At 40.0% G+C, this 23,827-nt stretch overlaps 1 protein-coding gene across 1 annotated transcript; it reads left to right on the top strand.

Moving 5' to 3' along the window:
* Positions 1-12,864: 12,864 nt before the first annotated feature.
* RNF125 (ring finger protein 125) lies at positions 12,865-20,953 on the top strand. The gene is given in 6 exon segments (XM_074573555.1): positions 12,865-12,920; positions 16,780-16,933; positions 17,362-17,381; positions 18,465-18,517; positions 18,520-18,551; positions 20,831-20,953. Coding segments are annotated over 6 exon segments (438 nt in total).
* Positions 20,954-23,827: the final 2,874 nt, after the last annotated feature.

Here is a 23,827-nt window from a genome sequence, read left to right on the forward strand (position 1 = left end):
TAATAGAGCATGAATTCAACAGTAAGGTTTGGAAATCATTAGCCAGTTTTGGAGTATTTGGCAGGCCTGTCAGAAGCAGGAAGTTTTTTACCAATTAACAGAAGTGAGCCAGGGTAAGTACAAGAGAGAGAGCTTATTCTGAGGGAAGACTTAAAACATGAGATCACTCCTTTCTAAATGCAAATGTCAGAGGCAGAGATGTTATTATCACTTAGATTCAATGGGAGATCGCACATTATTTTTCAGATGCGTGACTTACAAAGGCATAAGAAGCCAAGCCTCATTATTTCTATTAAAAAAAAAGGCAAAAGGAAGATGAGGTTATTTTTGTAGCTGATATTACAGAATTAATACATCCTAATTGAAAACCAAATCAAATTTGGAAAAATAATATCTAATTGTCTTCCCTAACAAATTCAGTAATTTGGAAATTAGTGTTAACTCATTTGTCTACATCAGTTGGGTCAGCAACTTCCTCTGTGAATGAAAAATTAGTTATCCTGCAAATATTTATGTCTTATCCACATTTCAAAATTCTCCAGAGCTATTCCAAAATAATGTTTTCACAGATAGTTTAAAGTATGACCTCCACATGGGCACTTTGGAAGAACAGTGCTTCTCCCCCATTCCTTGTAATCCATTACTTCAGAACAGTACACGAATTACATCTGGTAGATTGAAGTGGATCAGAAGTCCCAATCCTGTTCACACGTGACTTGACATTAAAAATTATTTTAGAATTCTGACCATCATTATGTCTTTCTGTCAGAGATTGAATTTTTTATTCCAATTTCTGGCAGAGATTCAAATTTTGTGTGTCTATTAGCAATCTTTGGTAGCCATTACAGAGTGAGAAATTGTTCATTTTTATTGTAATTGCGTTGTTTTTTTTTAAATTAGAGCATTCTAAACCTACATTTCTGTGCTCAAAACTTATTTTCTGTGTATAGAATCATAGAATCATAGAATCATAGAATGGTTTGGGTTGGAAGGGACCTTAAAGATCACCCAGTTCCAACCCCCTGCCATGGGCAGGGACACCTCCCACTAGACCAGGCTGCTCAAAGCCCCATCCAGCCTGGCCTTGAACACTCCCAGGGATGGGGCATCCACAGCTCCTCTGGGCAACTGTTCCAGTGCCTCACCACTCTCATAGTAAAGAATTTCTTCCTAATATCTATCCCATTTTCTTTTTACCCAGTATTAGGAATTTCCTCCTTAGAATTTCTCTCTCTCATGGCAGTTCTCTCCCAGTACAACACTGTCCCAAGGACTGGTGCTGTCGCAAGAGTTTCAAGCAGCTCTGCCATCTCCTGGGATGTGTAGTGTTTTCCCATGATGGAGAACCTTTGATTCAGCCTCTGACTTGCCTGCCCTACTAAGGAAGGATAAACAACCCCATCGTCAATGAACACGGTAGCTCAGGGTGTTGTGTCACAGATCTGTTGCTAAAAATAGTGTCATCAAAGAGGATTCAAGTAACGTTATCTTTATTTACAAGGCAGAAAGCACATTAGAAGGAATATAATAGATCATCGCTGATTACTTGTATCATTCCCAAACCTGGCTATGTGTGCACAAAATTTTGCTTTCAAAGTCTGACGGTGTACAAATAGACAGGACAGAGAGTGGACAGAAGTACAAAGGGATAATAAGAAGTCATGAATCCATGCTTTAACCATCTGAATTACTTAACTGAAAATACTGTTTTTTACAGAGGGAGGGATGGATCAAAGGAAACAGCAGGCGAACAGAAGTGAGATTGTGTTGTATGGGGTGGGACAGGGGAGGCCTAGTCAGAGGGAATAGGAAAAGAGAACAAATAGTGAGAAAAATATCTTGAATAGACCAGAACAAAAATATCACTAAGGCAGAAAAATATGTCCACTGTTTTGATTGTAAAAAAACAGAACATGACTGTAAAACTTGGACTTGAAAGTGCTTATCCTCTACCCCTCTGCTGCTTGCTTGCAGCTGCCAGGAGTGCTCTCTCACTCCCTCGGGCTGGAAGCTCCCTCAGCTTACAAGTTCTGTGATTCCTTTGTGCAGATGGTCAAGCCGGAGAGCGGGAGCTTTCTGCTGAACTGAGCTGCTGCTGAGGAAACGTATTTGAAAGATTTTTTTTTTCACCTGTTAATAAAATACTATTTGTATTATTGTGTAGGTTTAAGACAGAGGAAAAAGAATACAGAATTGCAAGTGCTGCAAACTCAAGTTGAACCCAATGCTTTCATTTGCAGTGATTGAAATATGGAACGTGTCTGTTTCCTTGTAAAGTTAGTTACAGGTTAAACTGTACCCTTGAAAGTTCACGTTATGAACTCCCAGCTCCCTGCAAACTTCAAGGGTGCATTTGAGTTTTTGCTCAGTTCAAGCTTCTGCAGAGTTATGGAAGTGATGTTTTGCACAGCAATTCACTCCAGCATAACTTGAAGGGAGATTTTAGGATTTAGCTAAACTCATGCAAGAAGTTACATATTGTGGGAGGGAGGGGAGTTGGTTGCTTGGTTTTCTTTTAAATAAACCACGCTGATACACAAACAAAAGTTAGGTACCGGTGTGGATTTACAGCCAGTTAGCTGTCATGTGGTAACTCCTCAAAGTTAATCCGGGAACCTGATTTCTCAGCTTTTGGATTTGGGTATGGCCTCCACAAGCTTCCTGGACAATGTGATCCCCAGCGTTAGCTGTTCTGCACCAGCGTCGCTGGTGTGGCAGATGAATTTGCTGCCAGAGTGAGGCTGTGGTCCCTGCAGCCTGCCCTGCACCAGTAGCCCTCTGAGCTTCACTCCTTCCACAGACCAGGAGAAGCTCGTGAAATGCCCTTCTGTGCCTTGCAAGACAAACAAAAAGCAACACACGCAGACAGAAGAAAGAACGACTCATCCTGTGCTGAATCAACTCACGTTTTCCCGGAAGACAAGGAAAAAACCAATTCTGAAGGAAGGTTTTACACACCCAGGCAATAAGAAGTGACAGGGGCCTCAAGTACGTACCAAGGCCATAGGTACCAAGCCATGGTCACCCAGGCAATCCTCTGACTCACAGACACGCTGGCTGAAGCAGAAGGTCAGATCTGCAGCTGCAAGAGTTAAACAGTAAGGTTTGCCCAGCCATGCCTCAGGGTGGGTCATAAAGAGGAGTAGATGGCAGCAGATGGTCAGTCTCCAGCTCTTCTGAATCAATTGGACACTGTCCCTGACAACTCGGGGATCCCGATGGGGGATCCCAATGCGATGCCTTTGATGGGCATGGGATGGGAACGCGTGGTCATGCAGTTCTCCTTCCAGGCACGATAATACAGCTCCTCCTGTGAACAACTCCCAGTACCTAGAGAGCTAGAAAGAGCTGGTAGCTCTTAATGATGCTGCTCTGGGTGGGGTTTCCAAGGTAATAGTTCTCTAGAACCTCTCTTTTGTTCCCCATAGAAGCAACCATCTACCACTCCCCTGACTCAGCCTAGGATTAACAGCAATCTTTTATTCTTTGCCAGTGTTGCCCCAAGGCTTTTAAGTTAAGAGCCTCTTTTTATTAACAGATGTAAATCTAAAAAGACTCCATAAGAATCAATGTAAGTTTTTCATATAAGTATGGGGCCGGCACATTGCAAAAGAGAAAGAGGAGTAGAAGGAAGGAAAGTAAATGGGTCCAAACTCAGCACCTTGAACCTTAGCTCCAATCACCACAAAACGTAGGGACAGGTATAATTCTTCTCAGTTTCCTCATAAGAAAAAGTGAAGCTCACTCGCTCACTCTCTCTCTGCCATGGTTTAGCCCCAGCGCACAACTCGGACCATGCAGCTGCTGGCTTACTTTCCCCAGCTGAGATGGGGAAGGGAATCAGAAAAGTAAAAGTGAGAAAACTTGTGGGTTGAGATAAAGATGGTTTAATAGGTAAAGCAAAAGCCATGTGCACAAGCACAGCAAAACAAGGAATTAATTCCCAGCTTCCCATCGGCAGACAGGTCTTCAGCCATCCCCAGGAAAGCAGGGCTTCATCATGCATAAAGGTTACTTGGAAAGACAAATGCCATCACTCCGAACATCCACCCTTCCTTCTTCTTCCCCCAGCTTTATATACTGAGCATGACATCACATGGCATGGAATATCCCTCTGGTCAGTTGAGGTTGGCTGTCCCAGCTGTGTCCCCTCCCAACTGCTTGTGACCTCCCAGTCTACTCACTGGCGGGGTGATATGAGGAACAGAGAAGTCCTTGAATATTGTAAACATCACTTAGCAACAACTAAAACCAATAGGTATTATTGATATTGCTTTCACAGCAATCACTAGAAATAAAATTAACTCTATCCCAGCTGAAGCCAGGACACTCTCACACACACTCTGTCTCACACTTTCCTTCTCTTTTCCTAGTGATCTCGGAGACTTCTACCTTAAATCAGCCATCCTTGCTGTATGTTTCTTGAAACTATATTTGTATATGTGCCCTTTGTCAGAGGAATTCCTGTCAATAATGTTAAAATCAAGCAATCTAAAAAAAATCATTCATTGGGGGAATAATTAAAGAACTTAAATGTGTAGACAGCTGGGGATGTGAAAACGCATTCTCAAGAGGATTTGTGATTTCAGAACTTTTCATGATGTAATCATGAACATTCAACATCTGTTCACCTGAGATGAATTCCCATGAAAATCCTCTGAAATTAAGGAAAAAATGCTTTTGCTTTAAGTGCAATGAAAGTAAACACTATTTTCTGTCTAACAGAAAGCTCTCTTTTTTATACCATGTTATATAGCAAAACAGTAAATAAATCCAGACCTGAAGCTACCTTTTCAATTTAGTTTGCAAAAAATTTACAGTAAATTAGATTGTACCATGCCATGTATGAAAACCAACCTTCCTGTAAGTCATTGCAAGGCGATTTGTGAGCAAACTTGGTCACCAGCATGGTGCAGGCCTGTTGCCCGTGAACACCATGACAGCCAGCAATGCCATGGCCACTGCCAGCGATGCTGTTGTCTGTGGGCACAGACGGCAGCAGGGAGGGATTGAGAAGCTATCATGTCCTCGAGTTGATTTTAATGTAGTCAGGTTTGATTGTGGTTTGAGACCAGATGCAATATTTCTAGCATATAAATTTTTGTAACTGATGTCCACAGAGAATCTACAAATTTTCACGTTACCTGTGCAAGCTGTGTTGTTAAAAGATCCGAGATACTGACTTTACAAATTTTTGCTATTCAGTTACATTTTAATATTTTCAGTCAAACAGCAATGTGCTTAATGCATAGAAACTTGCAAAGACATCTTAATACTAATTTTTTATCATTTTTTTTCTTAAAGGGGAATGGTGGTACATTACTGTTGTGTTCAACTGGATTTTCACTTCTGCTTTTCAACATATTTAAGTAATTACTCTTGGAGACAGGAGAAGATGAAAATGAGCCAAACAGTAGATTCTCGCTTAGCAGTCGATATTTTCCTAGCTCACGAAGAGTATCTTCCCTAGGTTTTTAGTTACATAAATAAAGTGCTACGCAGTGCAAAGTCATACAATAATAATAAAATGCCTTGGGATGATAACATCAGAGTTTTCCATTGTTCACCAGATATTTCTCCAGGGGATAAAATCAATGTGAGATTTCCTGTCTTTTGTATGATTGGAACTGCATCTCTGTCTTTCTGCAAACAGATTTACCACATTTAAGAGAGCAAACAAAGCAAAAAAACTAAATAAACTTTTCCTCATCATTTAATGAAATTCAATCTTTGAATCAACAGTGCAGCTTTTCACTGCAAAAGGTATTCAATGCATTAGAAACAGCTAAATAGCCATAGAAAGACCTTCTCAAGCTTGCCGTAATTTAACAGTCACAATAGCCAAGTAGATGCAATTCATCTATCCCAACACAGGCTGATTGAATAGAAGGAAATTTTTAAAACTGCCGTTATTGTATGCAAAAAGGTGTGAGAAGTAACATTTCCAAACCAACATTTTGTAATTCAGGTGCTAATAAATAGAATTTGCAGTATTCCTAGAAAGTACCCTGTTTAGACTCTCCGTGACTGTAAATTATCGCAGTTGGCCAAAAAATTGAAGAGCAGGAGAATAGAAGCACTGGTCAAGAGATATTTCTTTACTAATGGCACAATTAAAAATTCAGTTGGAAAAAGTTTCTTCAAGTTACATGTTCCTTTCATTCTGTGTGTTTGAAGAGTTTAGGGAAAGATGAAAAAGTCCAAATAGCATGTAAAATCTATGAGTTTTACTCGGTTTAATAATTCTTTCAACCTCAGTGACTGCTGAATAAAATCAGTGATAAAAATAACTTCTGTGCGTTTCTATTTATCTTAGGAGCCATCATGTGGATGTCTACTTAGGGAGTAGTTTCACAAGTAATTAAAGCAAACTTAAGCCTCACTGACAAAAAAAAAAAACAAAACCAAACAGTTCCACCCTCCCCAATTGCTCTCCACTTTGTGCTAGCACTTTGTACCCCCAGAAGTCTTTCTCAAGTCTTTCTCAAGTGGAGACATAATCACCTGGAGCAATGAACTCACACACCTGAAAATTAACTCTATTTTTAAGAAGTGGTCCAGCTTACCACTTGGCCAAAACTGCACAAACAGGAGAAAGGGGCCATGACTCTGGGCTGGAGACAGGACCAGGCCTTTCAAAGGAAAGCTGGGCTGTGAGTGACCTCAGCCATCTGCAAAACCACCCTGGAGTTGATGAAATGTTCCTTAGACGGCATGAACTGGACCTGCAGAGGCAATACACAGGATATAACTTTGGCACTATTTTGGTTTGGATGAGGAGCACGCTTGCTCTCTGCACTTTGGGTTCATATGAAGGAATGGGGTTAGATGTAATTGAACTAGAAAATGCTTTCCATGGACATAGCTACTGCACTCATACTGTTAATGGGAGTCCAGTCCACAAGTTGAAAAGCGTCAGCTGTTACAGCCTACAAAATCCACTCCTTGTAGGATGCACTACTTGCTAATGTAGACATAGACACATATTAACTTCTCTCAGCTCTGTTTTGAGGGTAATTTCAGTCATCTGCTACTGCCTGCACTGAAAGCACCAGAGCTCCTTCCTTGGTAATGGCGAGGCAAAAGGGCTGACAACAGGGAAACAAAGAAGATGTAATTTTATTTATTGAGATTTATTATCTGCTTTAAGTATTCCTGCTGAATGTAAGAAATACTACTTTTATTCTGCAATATTATTCAACTTCTCAATTGCTGTATTATCATTTGAAGCATAAAGGAATTAATTCTGACCTGAATTATATCAGGAGTCACTGAATTTAGTGCACAAGATGTGATTGTTCTGCTGGTGTTTGTAGGGATAGCTTGGGAAGAGGTGGGGGGCAAAGGGGAGACAGCATCAGAGCGCTTCCAGACAGCACAATGCCAACACGAGAGAGAATCATCCTCCCTGCTAGGAACTAGAATAAAATGGATTACTATATTTTTGCTGTTTGGGAAAGAAAGGAAATGAAGGAAGGAAAAGGAGTGTGTTAGATTGAGTCTGACAGTGCTGGCTCCCAAATTGGAAAGCCATGACCATGGGATATAATCTCTTTTTCTTCCACGTCTTGTGTCCTGTACCAGCCATAGCAAGGTAAAGTCCAGACTTTCCAACCACTTCCAAACAGCCTGCTTAAATTTTTACGTTTAGTAATTCCATTTAATTAGGAAAGGTATTTCACATTACAGCATAAATTACACATCAAAAGCATGGCATTGCCAAGTCAAAATTAATTTCACAAATTAACAAAAAGATTTAAAACCTTCTCTGAAAATGCTAGCAATTAAAAATATCAATGCTTATATGGCTTGTCTTTTTAGCTGAATTCCCCTGGGACAACACTGTAGTTCCTCAAGGTACAACAAGAAGTTAGAGATTGCACCATGATTTTATAAAAACAACTTCATGGCAACACATGCTGTCATCAGGCACCATGTGTCTGCTTCAATTGACCTTACCCAATTACTTAATGTTATGATTCACTCTAAGAAAGATTAAGACATTAAGGTTTTAGAAAGCTATACCGAATAATATCATTGTCAGAGATTACTCCCTCATATAATAGTTTCACTAAAATCAGGTAAATAGATGAAGGGTCATCATGTAAAGATGCTCACTGAAATTGAAATTCACATTTCAAGGCACCAGCACTGCTGCCTGACATACGTGCATGCTCTGGTGTCTCCCTTTTGGGAGGGGGAAATACTGGCCTCTGTGACTTGCATAAATGACAGGAAACTCATACAAGGAAATCCTCTACAATGTTAGCATTTTTGATTAGGACAAGGGAACAAGGAGGAAAGGCGGCTCGGTGTGCTTTTTTTTGGACAGTCAACAAACATCTGTTGTTGTGCTTCAACAAGTATTTTCAATTGTAAAACCATGGGGTTTGTGTGGGTGGGGACGTGCTCTGCGGTTTAGCAGCAATGTTTATTATACGCACACTCACGTTACACCAGGGGAAATGTATCCCAGAGCCTCTGCTCAGGAACTGTCGCCCTGCGTCTCATACCCTTCGATTATCCCCATGTCCCTAATGCAATTTTGTGCAGATTATCTGTGGACACGGGCTATCTGAAGTATGCTATGCCTTGATTGAAGTGACAGTGAAGCCACATTAAGGGCCCAAGAGGGAAAACTATTCAGTGTTTTATCATGTTATGATGTTCTGAGCTCTTCTCTCTGAAGGTTATGCTCATATCCCTTCAATGGAGGCTGTGTTTGCTAAATATCATGGCTTCGGTAGCCCTTGCTGTTGTCAGCAGAGCTAATAAAACCAGCCAGCAGGCCGAGCTCAGCCTCTTCGAGCTACTGCCTGCCTGAGCCTTCTCATACAATATTTCTCTCTCTTTCCTTGGGCCTGCCCCAATGACTAATCCCAATGTCACCTTCCCCGTGGGGAGTTCTGGGTGAGGACACCTGGTCCCCCAGCCCCCGGGGTGCCTTGGCAGCGGGTGCCGGGAAGGCTCTGAGTGGGCATTTGGAGCAGCCACAGCAGCCCACAGATGGGGCTGGGACCGTTTCTGGGTGAGGAACTGAAGAAGGCCCAAGTCTCAACAGAGCAGCTCTGTTGTTGGGTGGAGGCTCTAGCAAGGGCAGGCACCACCAGACAAATTTATATATACACAGAGAAGATGATGATATTGTTTTACCTCTTTGAATCTAAAAATGCATGAATGAGCATCGCTGTCACTCCAAAGTTAACAAACCCCTTCAGGTTTTGTGAGTCTCCAGAATACTTAGTTGAACAATGCTCAAAGCCCTCAAAAACAGACAATAAAGACCTGATAAACAGTGAAAATTTACATCTGAGTACCCAAAGCTGTCTGATATGAATCAATAAATGCCCAACTTTGCCCTACGTGAACAGTGGCGTACTGCAGCTGTTTCTTTCAAAACCAAGTAAAAAGTGCACAGCACTCAGATAAACAACAACTAAACTGAAGTGTTTAATTTTATCTCTTGATGAAGAAAAAAAATTTTTAGGTGAGTCGCACTAAGCAGAGGTTCCTTCACTTGTTCTGCACTTACAGCAGTGAACCTAATGCAATAAATATCCTAATTTTCAACTTCTACTGTCGTTATCCCCATGAGAAGTCATCTGCCTTCATTGATAGCAGTGCTATCAGGGAAGCGCATGCTGCTTCTCCACCCTGTGGCTAGGTTGTGTTCAGACACTAGTTGCTCTTCCAGAAGTATAGTACACATTTTTTTTCCTATAGATATATGAGATTGCACTCGACTTTTTGAGATTCACTTTCTTTGAACGGGTTCAATTTACCCTGGAATCCAGTTCACACTGTGCGATGTCCGTTGCCATTGTGATTTATCACTTCATCTGTGCTTTTGGCATCTGCAAATAACAGTCACTTGGTGGTTTTATATTTGTTTCTAGGTTATTCATAAAAATACTACCTAAGGTCAGGTATGTATGTTTTTGATGCTACTTTGTAAGATCTGTCATACAGCATTTCTTATTTCCTGTATATCTTATTGATACTATATATCGTTAACTTATTTTAGTTTGAAGGCCATGAAAAACTAAGTTAAATGCCCTGCAGAAGTGTATTACATCATTCCAGATACAAAACGCAATTATATTTGTTAGTTCATCAGACTACAGCTTGAGTTCAGCTTGCCAAGTCCTGTTTCTAAAACCATATTAGTGAGCATCAATACACTTTTATTGACTGAACTTCATCATCTACATTTTATAACTGATGAGGTCAACCATGTCGTTTGAGTCCAGCATTGGAGGAGTTCCATAGTATGCTCAGAATTATTAACAATAATTAACAGCAAGACAGAAAGCTCCTCAGCCAACTCTTCTAGGATTATTGGGTGAAAGTTCTCTCTGCTTTCCTTTTAGAATAGTTATTCGTAATTACTGTGGTTTAATAGTTACATTGTTGTTACAGGCCGGCAAATTATCCAGTGCCCTGGTTAGATATGAATACATCCTTTTTCTCCTTCCCAAATACTGGAGCTAACTGTTGAACACTCCTTTGCACCATTAGCACTCTTCTATCAGTCTAGAAGCCTCAGCTGCTGTTTTACCTTCTTTTGTTTATACTTTAGATTTCCTCCTATTGTCCCTAGTTTTACTAGGCTTGAACTTTCTTTGGCGTCATTTGGTAATTTTTATTGACATATTTGCAATTGCTATCCACTTCTAGCTGCTGTCTTTCCTTCCTTTTCCAGAAAGAGGCTTTAATCAAATTGTTAGTGTTAAGATTTAAAATACTGTGGGACACTTACCATGTAATGAAGTCTTCTGATACACACCCTGATTTTCATTAATATTGTTAAGTTTCTCCTCTAGTATGTTCTCAGATTTTCTTATTTCATAACTATTTTTTTTTTTCTAGGAAAGTAATCGGGCAGATGGCAAATAGGCAAAGGCAAATAGGCAGCAATAGGCAAAATTAGAGTTCAGCCAGTGGCGTGGTATTATTGTTTTCCTCGTGATTTATTTGATACTAAAGAAAACCAGTAACTGACAGAGGAAATTTGTTGACTTGATTCTGACTGACAAGGTTTCACATATGCTGGAACATACTTTGTTGCAGCTTCTATAACAATGCGTACTGCTGTCCTGATTTTTGTGGGTTTTTAACCTAAGATGAGACATAATTCTTCCTAGATCTGCTTTTATTATTCATCAGTGGGGTAGCATATGAGTAAATAGTAAGCACAGAAAATGCTGCTGTCCTGTTGTCATTACATATTTGATTTGGCAAGTTAATAACATGACTGTAAAAGCTGTTTGTATGAGATAATCATCACTGCAGAGTTTGGGCCCAGAAAATGGTGATGTCTTCCTCCAAAACCACATCTGTGATGGAAATTTCCAAGAAAATCACTTTGACAGGAGATTACTAGTTTTACTGCAGGCCAGATGCAAACTGAAAGATACTGAACTTGCTGATGCTTTCATCTTGGAGCTGCCAAATCTACTGCGTTCCCCTTTTTATTTCTTACTCAAAAGTGGGTCATACTTGACTTTGCTTCTGTAAAAAATATTAAGTTACAGAAAATACATTGGATACTGGAAAATATATACATATATTGAGACATGCCCAGATATTAGTTTTTCTGATTCTATGTCCAAATTTCCGCAATATTAAAGAAAAAGGTCATAATCTGTCATAATAAAAAATCCAGTGCTCAAAAGATATTGAAACCTGTTCCAACTGTACCTAATAGAGCAGATACAACTTTTAGCCAAATGAGAAAAACCTAGGCAGATCCTGATCCACTTAATGTGCATTACTGAATGTATCATAAAGTTTCCAGTACTTGTGGAAATAAGTGGGAATACTACCTTTGTTCTTCAGGTGTTCATGTACTTGGGGACACCTAGAAGAAATCTGCTTTCATTTCTATTCACCACAGGGAAAAATAAGCCAACAGTTGCTTTGGTAGGTTGCTTTTACAGCTGCATTAAGGCCACTGCGTGACATTTGTACATGTTCAACTCCTTCCAGGATTCTCCCTTGTCTTTGGCAGTCGTTTCCACTGCAGGCAGAGAAGCTCCATGCACAGGGACGCATGACATGAGAGAACACATCAAGAAAAATCACAGCTTTGTTTCCACAGCTCAGCAGTCCTTGGGCACCTTAACTTCCACTAAAATTAACCTGCGTTTCTGTTCATTGCCAACACAAGGACATGCTTCGTGTCTTCGTTCCATTGTTCCATGTTGTTATTGGCCACAGACATCCCCATCACAGCTGTCATCAGAGTACTGGGTGAGGAAGCAAGAGGCTGAAAACAGGGAGAACAGAGAATCAAGGTCCTTCATAACCTTTACAATAGGGAGAGCAAAAATAAATTTCTCCCAAATGTCTATTGTAATTGTTTATCACTTTAGCCATTGTGCCTTTCCCTGTTTTCTTTGACAGTGGTAGTGGACAGTCCATTGTGCTGTCACAATGAATGTGGGCCATCACTGTCTGCACCTGAGAAAATGCCATCTCCAGTGCTAATGGAAATTTATTTTAAAAAGTAATCGTTGACTGAATTATCATCTTCAAGATAACCTACCACTATTTTAAGTCCGTTGTCAATTACATCTGTGCTCAACAGTTACACGTCTTGGTAGTTAAAACAGCGTCACTGCCAGCTTTCTGGCTTCTCTTAAAAACATTACTATTTTGTAAGTATGCATTACAGGGGGTCACAACAAATACACTGCTATTACTGGATTTTGACACTTTTTAGGCTTTAAAAATTTCCAGGTCACGCCTGCCTCCTGGATACTTCACAACCCCCATCCCCTCCCCACCCGCAGCACCCCTGCACTCAGGGAAGTAAAATTCTGTTGAAAAAAAAGGGGGGGTTCCCTCCGCCCCTTGGCCAGCATGGCAAGGGAGCGACCACTAGCCACCACGGCCACCCCAACACCCTGCCGACACCTGTAAGTGACCAGGGCACAGGGGCTTTCCTCTGGCCGGCCCTGGGACGTACCCTGCCAGCGGGGGCAGGCGGGAGGTTGGGGTGCAGGAGAGGTTTGGGGTGCAGGTATCCGACGTTTGCCCAGGCAGGGAGAGGACTGAGGGGAAAAGACAAGGAAAAGGGGGAAAGTCTGCTTTGAACTGCCTAAAAATAATCATGTTTCATCAGTAATTTACATATAGGTAAGGGTACGGTGGTAGCACCGTATGTGTGCCTCTGTAGGTGATGGGCACAGGTAAAGCAGCTCTGGAGTCAGCCTGTTTAAGACTAAATTACCTTAAGGAAGTTGTGTTCTCTGCTAACTGCAGGGAGGGGTTGGGACACCTTGTGTCCTATTTTTTTCCTCTGTTAAATACCTAGAAATATGCCTAGATTAATCCCAGTTTAATTTACTTAAGTTTAGGAAATGCCAGAAAATCAGTTTTGGGATAGCTGCTTTAGGGTAAGGCCAGTTATTCGGAACCACTTAAAAAAAATCAATGCGCAAAACCAGCTGTTCAAGATTGAGCGTGTTCTTCCGGTTCAAACTCCAAGTGAATATTTCTAATGATTGTCCTCACCACAAATTTAATGTGAGCCATAATCGCAGTATCTCCCATAATCTCAGTCTTGTCCAGATGTAAGGACAGCACAAGAATCCTAAATAGAATCAGCACAGAGCAATGTATGCAGGTATAAACTGCAAGAACAAATATGAACCATCTGCAACTCCCTTTACAAATGTGGCAGCTGGCGTCCTTCTAGTGATAATGGCAGTCAGAAGTATGGCTTAAGACAGTGTCTAGGAATAATTTTAGAAAAATTAAAAAAAAAGAAAAAAAGGGAAAGAAAAATTTAAAAAAAAGGAAAAAAAGAAAAAAAAAGGGGGTGGGGAAGGATAAAAGGCTTCCTGGCACGTTTCTGCGCCTGTTCTTAGTTTCCAGGGCAACTTGTGGACCTCAGGAACTATAGGAAACTTTGAAGAGTTCCTTCTCAACAGAAGTCCAGCCAAGTATCTGCACCTTTTCTGTCTTCCCCTGGCAAGGCTTGTTTTTATTATTGATTCCGCGTCACAGGTCATGGAAAATGATGTGCTCTGGAGGTGAGACATACACGTCATATGTATGTATGTCCAAAAATGCAACTATTTACAGCACCCTCAGTCTCTTCAAGAACTAATTATTAGCTTTTATGGGATTTGAGAAGAGTTACGCAGCCTCTAACTAGAGACTTGAGGCAAGTGTTTAGGGGCTAAACAGAAGGGGTGGGGGAAGTAGGGCTTTAGCAGTGTTCAGGATCAATATCCAGAGATGCTTACATTTTATTTCATCTACCTGAACCATTTTAAGTTCTGTTTGTTTGTTTATTTTACCTATTTAGGTACAGACTGAGCAAATAAAGCAGAGTGATAAATTGGGTTAAGGGTGAGGGTTTTTTGCTGTTGAACCTGAGATTCTTGCAAATTGTTTTTATAATCAGTAGAATAAATCACTGACTAGTATGGGCAGACTGTGCATAATGCATGGGTGTAGTTGCTCTTCGCCAGTCCTTGTATCCTTTATATCACCCTTTTTTCCATCTACTGACAGTTTTAGGGGAAGGGCTAACAAACTGGCAAAGGGTAATCTGATTTTATATTTTGTGACATTAAAAGGGGGAAGCTCTCAGACAGCACGTGTGAACCTTGTACAGGGTTATTTATAGAAGACTCTTCTGTTCCTCAGGGAAACAAAGAAACCTTTTCAACCCTGTCTAAAGCACAGGAAATATCTTAAATTAAAACTTGCCTGAGGGCAAACTGTATGTAACAATTCAGAGTTTATCCTTGGACAGGGAGCGTGTTGGGTCTTGGCTGTACTCTCTTTGCACTTTGTGTAATCATTTATACTTCTGTGAAGTAACTGCAAAATACCACCTTCTGTCTGACTTAGGCTTTGATCATATTTTATGGGGCTCCATGGAGCCATACATGAAGAAGGCTTCCAGAGAAGAGATTACATCTGAAATCCTCCTATAGATCGATCACAGGCTGTTAAGTGTGTTAGAAATGCTGTTGCAAAGTGCACTGGCAAGTTCAGCAAGATGTTTTACAGTGGCTTAAGGTGGTTTTACCTCAGCTTCCAACTCCATTCCTCTGCTAGAGTTGCTATCTACGGGTCAGAGCTGGTGGGGACAATGCAGATTCGTGACTTAGCAGCTGTGGTGCAAGGGTTAGCATTTTAGCAACTGGGAAAGCAAGTGGATTTGCCAAAAAAATGCGAAAAAGAGTAGAAGTATCTGAGAGATAAGCACGTGATACCTTCTGCTGGGCTGGAGGGTTGGGAGAGGAAACAGAAGGAAAGGTGGGTAACCTTTGGTTTGTGGTTGGAGTCGATGATCTTAAAGGTGTTTTCCAACTTAAATGATTCTGTGATTCAACGGAGGGGCAGCACAGGAGGGTGCAAGAGGCAACATCCTAAATTGTCACAGCCTGACCACCAGTACTAGCAGGTTTGAGTGACCTTCTCATCAGGACCACAGTGATTTATGGTTTTAGGTTCCTCTCTTCTGGAAGCTACTGCATTTCAGTCACCAGGCAGAACTGACAAAAAGGAAGATGTTCCTGCTCCTTACCTGCTTTGGTGCAAAGTCTGTTTAAGTGAAATTTTGCATTCATGCATCTGGGGCTGCAGACACAAGTTTGTTGCTGCTGGTTCTGCTGCAGGGCCGTGGCACTTGGCAGAGGGGCACAAGTGCAAATTTATCATAGAGGAACAAGGACTTTTGCCACCTCCTGACCCGTATGTGTCTGCTGTCTGCACGCTCACCCAGGCCGAGGGATGTGCTCGCTGCGGGTTGCAGTCTGGCACAGCAGCTCCTTCTAGCTCCTCCAAAGCCAGAGGGGCGGGCAGTCAGTGTGCATCCTTTCTTTTGTCCTTCCTTGTGGCTCCAGGCTGTCACTCCACCCCAGACCCTTCAGATCCCTATCTCGACATGATGAGGAGCCATCATCTAATGCAAAGAAAGGCCGTCTCCTGTCCCATTAGCATTGGGCCTTTGCAATGGTGCTCAGATAGCAAAGGGCAGTAATGTCTTAAATCTCTACAGGCAGATTCACCGAAGCTTATCTGTCATATCCGTAACCAACAGAAAGCTTTCAAAAGCAGATGCAGTAACCACTAATCCAATCTATTGGGTTTTTTTCCCTAAAACCAGAGAAGTGAAGTGGCTAAGACACTCCCAGAGGCAGGTATGCCTTTACCCAGTCCAAACCCTGTGATGGCCAGGTAAAAGAACAGCTTATCACACAGCAGCCCAACGCTTTCCCTGCGACTGCTGCCTAAAACCTCAGAGTGCCATTCTCCGACTCCCGACTTCACTATGTATTGGAGAAATTCCCTCGTCTTAAACAACCTGGATTCTTGTCTGTCGTAGGAGCGGCATGGACTATTCTTCTCTTTATGAGCTTAGGAAGACTTACAGTAAGCAACACCACAAAAAAGGAAATAATCTTAGCTGTGATAGCAAGTTTTGGAATCATGGAGTGCAGGCTTTGCCTGGCCCGCAGAGGACGAGTTCCTCACTTCTGCTCTGAAATGAGTCCTCACAGTCACACAGGTTTCAGTGCTACCAGGATGCTCAGCTTGTCTTTTTTCAGTGCTCTGCTTAACACAGCTAGTGCTGCAGAAGCAATACCCGCAGTCTTCTTAACAATATATCCTAGGAAGAATAAATATCCTAAAATGTTACACCGGGGATCTCATGTTGTGCAAAATTTTAATTCTTTTTTTATATACCCTGCCTTATTTGAAGCATGTGTTAGGGGGATTATCACATGTGGTTTTGTTTCTTTCTATGAATAGATTCTGTCATTCCTGTATTTCTGCAATTTTAAAGAATAATGTGTCGATGTGCCCTTACTCCTGCACTCATCGTCCTTCTGAAGGAATTCCAGCTACTGATATTGCCAAGAAAATGGAGAGCACATACCAAAGTTGCACAGAATGTGAAACACAGGTTTGCAACCTTGAACACTAATTACTAAATGATTCCAGATGTGTATCCATGCACAAGAACTAACACCATTAAGACACCTTTTTAAGGCCATGTCTAAACAGAGAAACTTGACCAACGTGATAATGGAAGAATAAATTTTTTGTGATTTATCAAGTTCCATATCTAAAAGAGTTCTAAAACACTGCCAGTGCCATTGCAAACATGAAGCTCAAGCCTAAACCTATGGGAGCTGAATCTTCCTGACTCCATATGTTGGCTTTGTCTGGAGAAAGGATAAATCTTTTGTTTTCATACACTATGATTGCCTGACTATAAAAATCATGACCATAACTGCATCAGTTAAAATACAGGACAAAGAGGTTTTATTTTTTTTAAAAAACATACCCCCCCCACCCCTGCTTTGGTAAAACATGTGTCCTGTTTTGTAGAAACAACCGTATTTTGACAAGTTAGCAGGTTTTGCTATTTTTTCTTGGGGGAGAATTATGTTTAAATGATGTTTACTTTCAAATAAAACTTGAAAGTGTTGGTTATTTCCAGAATTAATAAGACTAGTAATAATCTAAATGTAATTGGCTCTCTTCTAATAATTTTTTCTTCAGAAATAGTTTTGAATTAAGAAGACTGACAGCTTTTCTTATTTATATATTCATAGTATATAGAGAAAATATATATATTTACAGAATAAATGTGTGTTGTATGTCAAAAGTTGAAATTCTTTGTCCCTTTCATTCTCTTTGAGGGCAGGACCTGTTAGAGGAATCGATTAGGCGTACAGCAACTCTAGAATAAGTGAGGTCTTGAAGTTCAATGGGCTTTAGTTTTGTCCATTAACAATTGGGAGCAATTTTGATATCATTACTAAAATGCTTTTTTGATTTACATAATTTAAAGTCACTATACTCTTGGTTATCTGAATTCCTAAATGACACATTATTCAGGCTGCTTGCTCAGAAGACCTATCTCCTTATCAGTTACTGTTCTTCTAATGGTCAGAAAAACTTGAATTTTTATCCACATGCACTTGAAAACTGCACTAACCTGAAAACAGCATCTCCACCATGCAACAAGACCATACTCTGTACTGAAAACTAAGTAGAAATCCTCTGCGATAAAGTGTCAATACTTAATGAGGGCTCCTGAGAATTGGTAGTTTGGTCATGCACGCCCCAAGGGTATCGCAGCAATTAAATGACGCTTTTATCAAATGCCCATAGGTGTAGTGTTCATCTGTTCTTCTCTAAGGTCACGGTTGTGTTAGGAGTGCTTTTCTGGATCAATACCCTGAGATGCTGGCACAGTTCCATGCAGCATTCGCAGCGTCCATTAGGAAGGCTGACCTTTTGCCAGCCTGGCATACATCACCCTCAGGTACACGTCTTAACGCCCATGCTGCGTTTTAGCTATGGCAAAAGAAGGTTCTAATGATATCTGGCCAAAGAAATATAAATACTTCTTTTATTGCTTGCAGTACTAAAAATATACCAATTATATCTGCATCCACTAACAATACACTATCTCTTATTCCCAGGTATTCCTGCCCTTATTGCCAGTGAGAAGTAGATAAGGACGAGCTAATGGACCACTAACTCACCACAGATCAGAAAGGAGAGCAGTAGTAACGTACATGAGTATATATTTTACTGAATTCACATGTTAAACTGATTAATTCTAGCAAGTATTACTGATCGGAGATAGCAGACAAAGAGAAAATATATTAATTGTTTAACTGATTTTGACAGTGGAGGAAAAACGTACCTATATTCATTCCCTCTCCCCATCTTTCAGAGACAAGTATGCATGCACATAGTATTTAAAATATTAGCCCTCCTATCACTGGTAGGAGCACTGAAAACGGTGTAGGAAGTCTCATGATGGCTACAACAAACAGTTACTTACAACCAAGACGACGAGCATTATTAGGTTCAGTGACTTGCCTGCTTTTAAATCCCGCATGTGCTATTTCTACTGCCCTAACTCAGATTTATGTGCAGCATTTGCTGCGCATTCTCATCTGGGTTTTGAGGTTATAATTTGAGAACTGCTTATGTGGCCTTATATACGAGTCTGTCAGAGTGGGGGTTTCAATTTCTTTTTTAAAGTTGAGATAACTTCACGTAAATGGCTTCATTCTGAAGGCCCACGAAGGCTGCAAGGTCTTACTGTGACCTTGTTTGTAGGACTGAGGTCCATCGGGTGTAGACTCAGACCTCGACAAGTGTAATTTACTTCCCTGCTCGTTATTTGCTGAGGCATTTTAAACTCCAATTCTCACATCTCGCAGAAGAGGTGTTTTAGAGAGGTTACAGACTGAAGGACTTGTAGAAAAATCAACCAACGCTCCCATTTCCCGCAGTGGGTGGGATGGGGGAAACCTGCTCCATTCTTTTTTACCTCGCAGGTTAGTCTTTTCACCACTTTAACCATGATCAAACTAGTAAGTTATCATGGAGACTGAGCTCCAAGTAAATTAAAGGAAGAATTCACTCAGAGTGTATACTGTGTTCACCGTTACCTGACTTAATGCTTTAATGTATAACATTTTCCCAAATTTTGTATTTTTCAGATTAGACTCTGTATTTACTTTGGTCAACAGAAACAATTGTCAATACTTTTTATCACACCTGTCAGCTACTCTTTTTTTACCCAGGGCAAATTCATAAATAGCTGTATTGTGTAGCTTTAGGGCAGAATTGAGCCTTAAAACTTGGAAAATTATTAAATCTTTTGCTCAATTCAGAGTTGCATATAGAAGCTGATCCTGAGAGACTCGTGAGTAATATGCATTATACAGCCTCAGTTGCACATTTCTTTGAAGACTAATGTAAAAAGCAATGTTCAGAACTATGTTTGCCTGCAAATAACGTAAAAATTATAAGCAGGGAAATGAAAATGTGGTCTTTTAAGTCATACTGGTTTCATAACCGCTTTAGTTGGTTTATAAACTGCAGACACCACATCGTTAATACGAGGCAAAGAGAGGGAACACGCTGAGACGTGCACTTTGTTGTTCGCTACTGACACACTGACCCTTCCCTTTAATTCTGAAACACCTTTGGAGCAACTGTTTCAGGATTTCAGGAGTACCTGAAAAAGTGTTTTGGCACAGCTGTTCCAACCTTTTCATTTCAAAATCAGAATAAACACATCGGACTTCCAGTTCTGAGAAAGGCATAAGATTTTTTTGGTGTGTTGTATCGTAATGTTCATTACCATAACATGTCATAAAGCTGATTTTAGTCTACACATAGTATATTCATGGTGGTATATTCCGTGATAATCATCTTTTTAGCATACACATGGTGTTCTCATGATATTGCTTGAAGAAATAAATGTTGCAGCAACTGCAACTTTTAAATTACAGAGAACCCACCGGAAGTAATTCAGCTTTTCTTTTGATTAAGTCTTTTAGGCATTTCTATTGTAAGCGCACAGATGAATTAATTTGTTATTGATGGCCAGAGAAAGCCTGTATGTTTCTTGTAGCACTTTATCATCCAAACAGTGGCTTGGATGGTAAACAAATGGATTATTTGTTATTATTTTATTATTTGAATGATAAACGAATGGATTTGGATTATAAACAAATTTTGTATTGGATAAAGCAAATGCTTTTGCATAACTGTTCTCTTGTAGCTAGTAGGAGGGAATATATTAACCATCAAATCTATATAGGTGGACAGTCCTTGGGATGTCTGCAGACACAAGTTACACAGCATAATTGACAGTTGATCTGACAGTGCACTGTGCCTAGCAGTATTTGCCTCACTCAGAGAATGCCATTTGGCCATTAACAGGTCCACTTAGTTCACATTTATGTTTTTTTAAACACTGATAATATTTCTTCTGTAAGACCCCCAAGATGAAAATTGGATACTTCCTGCCATTTATTTGTAGCGTTGTCCAATTTGTTGTTTAGCACCTGGGAGAGATCCCAGCTATTTCAGCTGAAATTTTGTAAGGCATCTTCAACTCAGACATACACTCCACTAGGAAGACTACATGCTAACATGCTGTTAGAATTTCTCAAGAATATCACTTAGTTCTTTCCTATATTTATGTTTGATACTTATCCAGACAAAATCCCAAAGAAAGATATATAACTTTTTTTTTTTTAACGGGCAAAAGCACTAGAGAAAATGATGTCCAAATAGAGGGCAGGGGTGAAAAACCATCTTAATAATTTGAACCTATAATTCATGCACATGGTGGAAACAGACCTATGTATGATTGATAGCATTTTAATGGTAGCTTACACAAATATAACTTCATAAAGTATAGCCAAGACTTAACTAGTTATTTCTATACACAGTAATATAACATGCATCACCAAATTGGACTCTTTATTAAATAGCATTAGCATTGTTGCGTTTTACATAATCACTGAATTAATCTGTTTCTGCATTTGACATTCTCACTTATTTCAAGTTTCATAATTATTTCTCTTGCTTTATTGCAAGCGTTTACCACTAAGAAGTAGAAAGTTAGGCAGTAAACTTTAAACATGGATGTAAACCCACTGAAACCAGTGTTTTGTTAACTGGTAACGCAAGCAGTCAAAATTAAATCTACTTACACATTAATTACTGTCTTGATAGTCAATAAAATAACCTTTTTTTTTCTTTCAGGATGTAAACACTGTTAGAAAAGTCCTTATTGAATGAGTTGTGGATGGGTCATTCTTAGAATATATGCACATGAGTCATCCAAACAGCGTGTAAGGACTACTGCAAAAGAGTGGAAGAACATGTTCTGTAGATAAACACAGTCATTAAAATTTAGCCTTTTGCAATTAATGGGGTGTTAGTAACCTGCGTGGACCTAAAAATATTGTGTTTTTTTTTTTCCTTAAGCATTGTTTTGTTTTTAATTTTTTTGTAAATTAAATTTCAGTTTCATTTAAAAAATGTATTCTTTTTTTTTTTCTTTGTAAGGATAAAAGAAAATACTGTTAGTTTCTCTACTTAAAACGCAATGGTCCTGAACTTGCTGCTAGTCCTGTATACAGAAACACCGGCTTTGACAGCAGCCTCTCCTATTTGTTTGCAGCTCCGTTCCAGGAGCAGGCCAGTCTTGCGTACATCCATGATGACAATGCAGTCCTGGAGGCAGATGACAAACAACAGCTTTCCAGATGCTACACGACCAAAAAAATTGGAACAAACCCACCCTCAAAACAGTATCAGGCACACTGCCTACTGTCAAGGACAGTGTTACTGACACCATAAGACTGTACCTAAGTTTCCATTTACAGTGCAAGATGTGACTTAAAATTAGCAAAGTTGGTAAGTGGAAGCCGACTTGAAAGGACAGCAAGAAGTGAATGTTATGTTTATAATAAAAAAATAGAAACCCATTCAAGAGATTGACAGCGTCTTTTAACTAATCTGTATCCTTACTATGTAAGTTAAAAAAAAGTATGTACATTTTTTTACATGTACATTATAACAAAGTATCTTTCAAAGATACAGTTGATTTGTAAAAAAATAAAATTCATGTTCATGCACAGAAGCATGTACAGTGATTGAAGTAGCTTTAATCACACAGTAACGTGTTAAGAAGGAAACTCACAATAGAATTTAGGTCTTCACTGGTTTTTCTTGGAATCAGAAAGCGGCTCCTTTTTGGGAAGAGAAAGATTCAATATTTCATGTGCCTGGGAAAGTTGCTTTCGTTTCTCTTTCAGAATGAAATCTCCTCAGTCAGAAAGATGGACAATGCTTCTCCAAAGGGTGAAATTTGTGGGAACATTTGAGTAACTAAAAAAAAAATAAATAAATTTGGTATGCCAAAGCGAAGTAGCCAAACATATAGGGGAAAAGTTATCGAATTTATGGCTTCCTGCACATCTAAAAAATGTATAGAGAACTTTTTATATGTATGAAATAAGCTACCACTGTAGGAGTGTTGTCCTTGGTTTTATCTGTGTCTGCAATTGTTCTTTGTCGGTAGTGATACGGACACACCTGGCAAGAGCAAAAGATGTCCTTCCCCTTGCATATGGCACCTTTCGATTCCCCCTGCAGTTACATGGCTTTCTCCCTTTCCCCTTCTCCTCATATCCATCTTTGACCACTCCCACAGGACAAATCCCTGTCCTTTTCACGTTGGCAAGGAGATGTGCTGTTCTTGCAGCAGCATTGTCAAGGAAGCAACCAAAATAATAGTACAAAAAGTAGCCGTACAGAGTTGTGCAACAGCTGCGCAAAGGTGATCTAAAATGTACCTCTTCGGTGGCAGCTGCCCCCTGCAAGTGGCAAAATTTTATGAGCAGTTCTACAAGTTTTCACTGTTGAGATTTCATTTCAGAAGCACATTTTAACACGAGGAATAAAAAGTTGGCAGGGCCATTGGTTTCATTTAATCTAAAAAGTCTGATTTAAAATGCTTTCCTTCAAATAAATGTGTTTCATAAACTTCAGCTGCCCAATTTCTCTTTACATGTTGTCTACGTCAATGGCAAAAACTACATAAGATTTACAAGGCTGGTGCCATGCTATATATTGCTCCGTGGAGTACTAGTTGTCAACTCCAAGGTCACAGCTTTATTAAAGGATCAAGATTTACAATAACGTTAGCAAGAGCACGAATGCCTTCACACACACCTTCCTGTAGTTTACTTCCCTGAGGTCATCTGTGCAATTTCTCCCCCTGCCAAAAGCTACTAATCGAAAAATACTGCGGTCTCCTGAACAAAGTTCAAATGGACCTATCGTGTTCCTTTAGTAATAAATCTTTGCTTTTGTTTAACACCTTCAAAGGACGTAACCCTCTTTACCTGCAGTAATTAATTTAACTTCACAGCAACCTTATTCGGTGATTAAAAACTGCTCCCTTTTTACAGATTGAGAAATTGAGGCATAAGGATGTGCTTTGCTGAAGTCATACAAGACG

This window comes from Larus michahellis, chromosome 2 (assembly GCF_964199755.1).
Source record: "Larus michahellis chromosome 2, bLarMic1.1, whole genome shotgun sequence".
Taxonomy (NCBI): domain Eukaryota; kingdom Metazoa; phylum Chordata; class Aves; order Charadriiformes; family Laridae; genus Larus; species Larus michahellis.